The sequence below is a fragment of the Anarhichas minor genome, unplaced genomic scaffold, assembly GCF_050575085.1.
Source record: "Anarhichas minor isolate MPS153535 unplaced genomic scaffold, ASM5057508v1 ptg000136l, whole genome shotgun sequence".
Classification (NCBI taxonomy): Eukaryota; Metazoa; Chordata; class Actinopteri; order Perciformes; family Anarhichadidae; genus Anarhichas; species Anarhichas minor.
The window spans coordinates 2,666,590-2,675,699 of NW_027466582.1; the positions used below are offsets into that span (position 1 = coordinate 2,666,590).

The following is a 9,110-nucleotide window of genomic DNA, read 5'->3' on the forward strand; positions in this document are numbered from 1 at the left end:
CGCCACTAGAGGTCAGGCTGGTATTCAGTCGCTCAGGTATTTGCAGGATACCAAGATGTGCTGTGGTTATAAACTGCGGGGTAAACATTTGAATACACAGTGATCCATCCATGCATTTCACATTTGATTACAAGGAAACTGGGAACTTTTTCTGATGTAGCTGCCTGGAATGTGATTGGCTTAGAAGGCCCACGGTAGCTCACCTGTGAAATCACTTTCAGTCTTCAATAACGTCTGTCAGCTCAGAGGAATCAGCTGGAAGAGCATGAGAATGTATAAGCAACACAAAGATTGTCAAAACAGAGTAACAGCAGGTGTTGCTGAGCAGCGACACGTCACTTATAAAATTGTCATTGGGTGCCAAAGGATGTTGATTCATCCCTTAAACATGGAGACAGACCAGTTGGGCTATGACAGCAGCTGCCTGCGTTGTCTGACAGATATAACCTTAATCAGGATTAGTTTGCATGACAGGTGGAGGAAGTCTGGGCTGACACACACACACAACAACACAGACACACACAGATGTTGGACTACACACACGTCCTAGCACTGTGTGAACAAATGTAATCTGAAGTGATTTTTGTCCCTCGAAGACAGGATGAGGTCAGCAGAGTATGTTGGCGTACCGAACAGAAAAATGAAAGACTGTAGTTCAAGGGTCTCTCCCGAGAGAGCCACCGGGAAAATGACTGGAATAAAGAGCTCTCTCCTCGTGCCTCGTGTGTGCAATCACTTAGAAGAAGTGGGGCTGACAGGGCGGTTCAGATTGGAGCAAAAGCCCCCCCGTTCATTTGAAATCCATTGAAGGTGATTGCAATCTCGTGATGAACTGGAAAGTGCTTTCGTTAGGGCACACTGGGCTGGGAGTGCACTGGAAGGTATTTTTGATATATGGATGTATGAAATGGACTGCAGAACCCCAGGGCTGGAATCACTTAGACAGCCGTCTCTCGTCTTCATGTCAAATATCAAAGAAAAGGAGTCCTTTGATAAGAAATCAGAACGTATTTATGGATTATTCCATTTTGATGTCTGTCTTTAGATTTGAATTTTATAATCCTATTAATATTTGTCATGTGACCAACGTAACGCTGCGATTTCATGAAAAATGTTGGAGCAAACGAAGAGATCACCTCTTTAGGTGACAATGTACAGTATGACGAGGTGTAACGCTGCGCGTTGCTTTCATTCTTTGTGCCGATCGTGGAAAAGAAAAACAGAGTCAAATAGCAGTTCACAATTTATTTACTGAATAAATTTGGACAAAACACCAGAATCTGTTACGATACAATCAGAACATCTGAGGCAGATATCCCACCATGCACCACCACCCCCCCCCTCCATGAAACAAAAGGACTAAACAATAGCACCAAATCAGCACCAACTTAAATAAAAGGTAGCTCAGTCTACAAAAACAAAAAAAGCAAGTTTTATTTATTGAAAAGCAACTCAGAAAAGTAGCAAATTGAGAAATGTCATGTTTTTTTTTTCTAAACTTTTCTTAAAAAACAAGCACCCTCCCCCCACCCCTCCCCCCCTGCTAGGCAGGCTATAGCATTCATGGGGCACATGCCAATGACTAGATAAAAACACAAATTCAAGTAACATTGAGATACGACAAAACATGTCCACTGGTACCCACTCCGAGCATGACCGTTTCACAGAACCTACGCAGGCAGTAGAAAACCAACATGTCGCAGCAATACTGTCACTGAATATCTCGTATCAAGTTTTTAAAAAGAAGTGAGGGAGACCGGGTGGCGCGGGCTGTCGGGGGGGGGGGGGAGGGGGGCACCGGAATACTGGCTTTGAAGATGTTGTGTATTCCAAAACTTCAGACATTTTCCTCTTCGAGTCTGTCCTGTGTCAAGATATTGCCTACATCATACATGAAAAAGGAATCTCCGAATAAAGAAAAACCCTGCAATGTAGTTTTAAATATATATATTTATTTATATATATATAATATATATATAGCTGTTACAATTTAAATAAACGTTACGTTCTCGTCCCTACAACTGAATGAATGAATTTAAATAAGAGGAAGCTAATTTTTAATAGGTGGAATTGTCCATTCACCCAACACATCAAGTGCATGATGCCATGTTTGGAGGCTTATCGAAAAAAAACAAGAAACACTGTTCACGGTTGAGGTTTTGGGAGTGGTATTAAAGCAGCAGTCGCAACACTGTGGAATAGCTTAAAAACAAAAAAAAGACAGAAAGTAATGTTTAATATAAGGGTGGTGAATGACGTGTGGTGAAGGCTGAAAACGAGGCTGTCAAGGAGTTAAGGAGAAAATAATGAGACAAATGGGATGACAAAACAAAAACTTAACCATGAAACAAAGATGACGCCAAACCATGTAGATGATGAGAAAAAGCCTAAGCTGCTCCATTTATTACCCAATGGTCCCAGGTCAGGGATGATCAGCGTGTTGTATTAACAATAGAACTTGGGGTTGTGATTCCTGACCCTGGGTCTGTGGTTTAAATTGACACCACCTAAAACTAAACTAAATCTGTAAGAAAAGGTGTGGTGTTGCACTGTGTCAGTTCCATTTCAATTGTTCTCCTTGGTTTCCTGTGTTCTTTTGTCCCTTCATGCTTTCCATAGTGTCAAAAATGGTGAATGTGTCTACTTTTATGCGCACCACATTAAACCAAACAGATCCCCCCTCCCCGAAAAAAAGAACATTTGCTACATTGTTTGCAACTTGCATGTCTGGCGGCAACATCCCCGAGCGGGAGCTGCACCGCCAGGTGACGCATAGATGCCATTTGTCATGACAGGCTCAAGGTTTTCCATGAAATGGTGGAAAAGGAAACAGGATGGAAACACCTTTATTATGAGACAAATGTTCACCTATTAATCTCTAAACTACTGTTTTCGGCTCTGCTGTGAGCGCGGCGAGCCGACCGTGGCGGAGTCTTCCGATTTTGTGCTTGGTGTTTGCTCAGCTGAAGAACTGCTCCAGCTCCTCCTCCATGTTCACCTCAGGCACCATCTGCTCCTGCTCCCTTTCTCCTCGGCCGTGCGCCACGGCACCCCCTAGTGCTCCGGAGGAGGCAAACCAAGGGTGGTCCAGGATCTCCCGAGAGGTGAGGCGCTCCGCGGGCTCCCGGCGGAGGATGGAGCGGATCAGGCACTTGGCCTTGGGCGTGAGCGTCTCGGGGATGTTGAAGTGGCCCCTGCGGATTTTGCTGAACAGAGAGCCCGGCTCAACGTCATGGAAAGGGTAGCGGCCCACGAGGATGGTGTAAAGCATGACGCCCAGACTCCACACATCAGCTGCCTTCCCCGAATAGCTGCCGTTGGCGTTGAGGATCTCAGGACTGACATACGCTGGGCAGCCATGTTTGTCTGACAGGGAGTCATCGTGACCGTCCAGGATGTAAGTGTCCTCGAGGCTCTCCAGCTTCACGAGGCTTCTGGAGACACACAAGGGGAACAAAGACACACAATGAAGCCGCTTTACAAAACAATGGACACACAGAATAATCTGTTAATGTGAAAGCTGTTCAGTGATAACTGCGATCGCAGTTCCAAGTTTGGATAACAAAAAACTGGAATACAAAAAGACGCTCAAGTGGGGTAATTTGCTCTGATGGGCATCTTAAGTGTTTTAGATCCATCGCTTTTGGATATCAGAGGAAGTAGAGCACATAATGCTCAAGGCTTAAGTTTGACATTTCCTTTCACGGAGATAAAAGCCCGGCCAGAAAGCATTGACGTACGAAGAGGCTTTCCAAAAGACCTCCGCAATTCAAAAGAAACACAATTATGGGTAACTGGTCGTCTTAAGTCGCATTGAACTGCTCTCAGATAATCAAGGACCCGACAGTGTGGATCCCCCCCCCCCCCCCACACTTCTCCTGCTCTTCCACCTCCAAATCGCATCCATTTGCATTCTTCTCTAAAACCCCACAACAGCAGCTATGACACCCTTGAGTGCCGATAATAACGGCTGGTTGTTCAGAAGCGATGTCACTAAAGAATCCGGAAAGGCTCAGGCAAGAAAATGTTCCACGTGCACGGTAAGAGACACTTGTGGGGCGGCGCAAACGCTGCCATCTGCGTGTGAGGTCCACGAGACATGATGCACCAGACAAAGAGCCGGGGTGTGCGATAGGATCTATTGGGAGACACTAGGAAGGAAGGAAGGAAAGGAAACCAAGACGCACTGAAGAATGTGTTCTTTGCCATCTGTGACACGCGCAAACACATTGGAATCAGCCCACTCACTGGTTCATTGTCAGCAGTAGTTATTTGCTATCATTATGCATCAATGCATGCTGGTCCGATCACGTCTCATGTGCTTGGTGTAGGAGCACAGGGCCTGTTTAAGTAGCCATGTTGATCCACTACAGGCTCTTTAAACAGGCTGCTGTTTGGTCAAAGGCTAACAGCGGTGTGTGACAAAAGTCATGTCAGGGAGCTAGCGCACGCTGAAGAACTCTGCTCAGGTATCATTTTATGTCTGCTCTCGTTCCCTTCCTTCACTCGAGCCTTTTGGCACACACACTTGGGTTCAAGCCAGAGCAGCACATCTGTGTCTCAGTCTCTGAAAACAGTCCACTGAGCCAGAAGGACCGAGAAGGTGCAAGAGGATTCTTGACAGGCCATATAGTAAATATGACCCAATACTGCCCTGCACTATCACTCTTAAAACCCACCAGACATCAATCATTTAATGGAAGAGGGGGGGCTCCAGAGCTCATGGGCAGTCTGGTGTGACACTCGAGGTCATTGGACCCGCACTAAATACGTGAAGCGGCTCAACTTCCCTTTTCCACCGTCGGAGCCAAAGTATGACGTCACACTTTGAGCTGGAGGGCGTCGATGTGCAGAACTGTCCCCCGAACAAACTTCAGCGTTACAATCGATTGTAAAAGAGTCTGACTCAACATCTATTAAAAATTCAATTTCTAGAAAAAATAAAATTAAAAAAAAAAAAAGGTGCTCTCAAGTTGCTGTGGCAACAGATGCCTGGATTTTATGCAGGTAGTTTTGAAAAGCTGCCACCAGGGGGCAGCAGAGAGCGCTGCTTTCTCCTGCTGATCCCTACAGAAGTGCAGCAGCGGCAGAAGCTCGCCCCAATTGATCGTCCTGTAACTTCTCGGTTCCTTTTGGAAGAAAAACGGCAACGATGCTCCAGAAGTGTGATTCCGTGCGTAACATTCACTGATGCATTCATCATATCCTCTACTAAACCTACAGAAATAGCTCGGCGAGACACAAAGGGCTAATGCTTCCTGTTCTCTGAGTAACATCTGGGTGAGGCGTGCCAGTCTTGTATCGTCTCGGTTTACACTATCCTCTGTGTAAGCCGAGACATAACACAGACAGTACTGACACGGTTACATTATGCACTTACATCATGTTCAGATGAAACCAGAGGAATGAGACTGTCTGCAGAACTCACCTGTCCTCATTCTTGAAGACGAACTTCCTCAGTTTGAGGTCGCGGAGGACCAGTCCGTTTTCGTGGCAGTGCGCCACAGCCGAGGCTATCTGATGGAAGAGTCTGGCAGCTTCGTCCTCCCGCAACTTCTTGCAGGTGCGGACGAAGGAGTGCATGTCGCCATAGCTCCTCTCAAAGAACACGTAGGCTCTCGTCTCCCCGAGCAAGATCTCCAGGATTTGGTTAATGTGCTGGTGCTGGCCCAGGGCGAAGTAGGCCGCCAGTGACTCCTGGTATCGGCCGATGTCAAAAACCTGCAATCAGAAGACGGGAAAGCATGAATATTTACAGTCCATTGCTTTAATCCATGGCGACTTAACGCGTTTGTTTGTAGGGCCACGATGTTTGTGACAAATCCCCCTTTCCCACGTTGGAGATTAGATCCAACTGATAGAGCTTCAAATCGTCCTGTTAATTTGGCAATGTACTGCTTCTTGTGATGCCAAACTTGTGTTTACTCTTTTGGCAGAGGGAGTCAGGTTGCACAGAGGCAAAGTGAAAGCATTGTGTTACAGAATGGTATTGTACTGCAGCCAGGGGTAGCAGTGTCTCTTTTGTTTCCATAGCGCACACACACACACACACACACAGTGAGAGGACTCCTCTGCAGGCAGTCAATACAAATACACCCCTACAGCTTCTCCAGGTCTGGCGCTGTGACCTCAGCTTCCAGCTTAGAGGGACTGATCAATCCTGCATGTGTGTGTGTGTGTGTGTGTGTGTGTGTGCGCTGCATTGAAACCGGTACAAAAGGAGATGAGGTCAAAAGGCAGTTAGCTCACAGGCAGTTGCCAAAGGCCATTAGTTTGTTATTGCCATGACGAAACATCGCCTCGAATGAGTCAAAAGGTGCAGGGTTATTGGATACGTCGTGCCTCATGAGTCCAACGGTGCGTGTAACTATCTCTCGATTCATCAAGCCACTTAAGCCTGCTTAAGATGGGACGTACCTCAGGGACAACCCCGCTGCCCTTATAATCAGTGATATACCACAGTCAATACAGGCTGTGCATGTGGTGAGGAGAGGCCATTAGGTTGTCCTCAACCTTGAGGGAAGAGTGGTTTCTTTTTTTAACGGTCGGAGGGGTCAATGACAACAGCTGGCTGAACTTGTAAAGTTCCCTAGCCCCCCCCCCCCCCCTCCCCTCTGTGTGTTTTTTCTCTCAGCACAACTGTCCTTTAAAATGTTACGATGGTTGTGCATGTTGGTGCAAGAGGACTGCTGCCAAGTATGAAACAGCAAGGGTGAAATAATACAGCATTGCACTACGAGAGAGTGAGCGAGAATAGCACTGAGAGGAGTGCGTGTGTGCGTGGTTACTCACTCCTTTGTCAACGTTACATCATGCAATCCAAACCCACGCAGCTCGCCCCATTCACTTTTTCCATTAGGCTGCTCTGCCTGCTCTCTATTTACAATTCAAGCAATTATTAAAAAGTGCAGAGGGGTGTGGACTTTGCTGCAATAGCAAATCCATAAAACACCAACTAAGGTTGGCATGTTCAGCACATTTGAAGCAATGTGTAATGAGATAAAGCCATTATAGTTCATGCAATTAATGCAAAAAGGGGTGAGAAATCTGTATTTTGTCCTGAAAATTATATTTTTAAGAAAAAAGGTGGAGAAAACTATTCTTGGAGCATTAAAATAAAAGGTAGGATAACCATGTTGCATACTAACCTTACATACGAGCTCTTCCCCGCTGTGCAGGTGGGCGGCTCTGAAAACGTGGTCTCCCTCCAGCGGCTCCAACAAAAGGTAGTCCCCGATGCGGGAGATACAGTGCGAGGAGTCCGGGGTCTCCGGCGGGCTGGGGGACCCGAGGTTGGGGCTGAAGCTCTGGTGCGTCTCTGTAGTCCTCAAGCAAGACAATTCTTCGAAATCGTGCGATTTGTGCCGCGATCTCCCATAACGTGAAATGTTAATTGGATTTGACCTCTGTATGTTCATGAGGAAGAAGTGTGAAAACTCCACAAAATATGGGGGTGAAGGGGGGGGGGGGGGGTTCTTCTTTGATCTCCTCCTCTATTAAGGCACTACTTTTGTTACAAACTCAGTGCAATGTGACAAATCGTCCGCTTTTGTAAGTAAATCTTGAATAAAGTAATACAAATAATTGATTTGACTGCTCCTGGCTGCTGGGGAATGTGGCAGACTGTCAACAGGCAAAGCTGGTTTTCATACAACAGAAAAAGGTTCTGTAATAATTATTATTCTTGCAGAGTTCAACTGTAGAATTGCCCCCCTTTGTTTTCCATTCAAGAGATACGACCGGGCTAAAAATGGCAGAATTGCTGCTCCCCCCCCCCAAAAAAAAAAACCTTCTGTGCAAACCTGCTGCAATTTCTATTAACGTTAGCAGCGCGAGAAGAGGCACGAGACTGAAACAAAGGCTACCCAAAAGTCAGCTTTTACAATGAATGAAGGGGGGGGGCTAAGTTAACCCTGCAGCTGGTTTGCTAGCTTATCTTTACCGGTTAATGGCACGTTTCGTAAAACGGAAACAATTTACAGCTGGCAGGCACAGAAACCAAAAAAATTGCACGAGCAAAAATATTTATATATGTATAAAGCAAGTTTTGCAAGCTAAATATAGCTGCTTAAATTTAGCCGAAATTTTTTGACGAGATGGCTAGCAGGTGCAGAGCTAACTAGTTAGCTTACTTGGCTAACTAGTACCAGGTCAGTGCACGGCCTTGTTCCCCGGGATCATATCCACGCACGGCGATTGTCATCTACCACAGAAGGGAGAAAACCCCATCCGGAAAATGCTGAAGCTCTTTGTGTGCGTGCGGAGTCGACGTCCTCTCTCTCTCTCTCTCTCTCTCTCCCTCTCTCTCTCTCTCTCGGTCTACTCCGGGTGGAAGGAAAAAAAAAAGTGTCGTCTTGTTGTACGTGGAGCTGCTGTTAAAAGAAAAAGGAAAGGATAGGGACGGCCGGCCGACTTTCCCAGGCCTATCCCTTGATTCAGCAGGACATCCTCTCTCTCGCTCTCCCGCTGGTGCGCCGCTGTGCTTCTTCTTACGTGGCTGGGAATCTAGTCCATTCAAGTGCGGAGGACTGCACACACTGTCACACACACACACACACTGCGCCTGCACAAGAGCGAGAGAGAGAGAGCTGACGGAAGATGTGTGTGTGTGTGAGGGGGGGTGGGGGGGGCTTTCTGCTGCACACGCGCGCGCACGGTCACGCACGCACACATACATGAGCGCACGACCGACCCCGCCCCCTTGACGTCACTCCCACATCGAAGCCCCATTGGCCTCCGACCTGAGATATAATATGCAGCGCAGTCATGTGAGAGCCATGTAGTGTGGCTACCCCCCCCCCCCCCCTCCACACAGGAATCTAAAAGCATCGCACGCAGGTAAATTGGATGGAGGGGGGGGAGAGGCAGTGAGTGTATAGCTACTGTACGTGCTGTGCTACAAATGTGTTTCCTCCTGAAATGTCATTCAAGGGAAAGCAAGGGAGATCCCTCTCTCACAGTAGCGCACGGATGCGCCTTCATACAGTACTGATATGCATTTGCGTCCATATAGTGTCATCTAAATGGAAAACACTGCATGCAGCCATTGTGTCAGACTTTATTTATTTAAATATGAAAATGCAGCACATAACGTTATAAAATCGTGCTGC

General features: G+C 46.8%; 1 protein-coding gene across 1 annotated transcript; it reads right to left on the reverse strand.

Annotated features, from left to right (window-relative positions):
• Window positions 1-1,230: 1,230 nt before the first annotated feature.
• Window positions 1,231-8,559, reverse strand: trib2 (tribbles pseudokinase 2). The gene is made up of 3 exons (XM_076084199.1): window positions 7,149-8,559; window positions 5,429-5,721; window positions 1,231-3,434 (listed from the first exon to the last, which is right to left on the reverse strand). The coding sequence occupies exons 1-3, from the start codon at window positions 7,416-7,418 to the stop codon at window positions 2,960-2,962; spliced, it is 1,038 nt and encodes a 345-aa protein (XP_075940314.1). The 5' UTR covers window positions 7,419-8,559; the 3' UTR covers window positions 1,231-2,959.
• Between the last annotated feature and the right edge of the window lie 551 nt (window positions 8,560-9,110).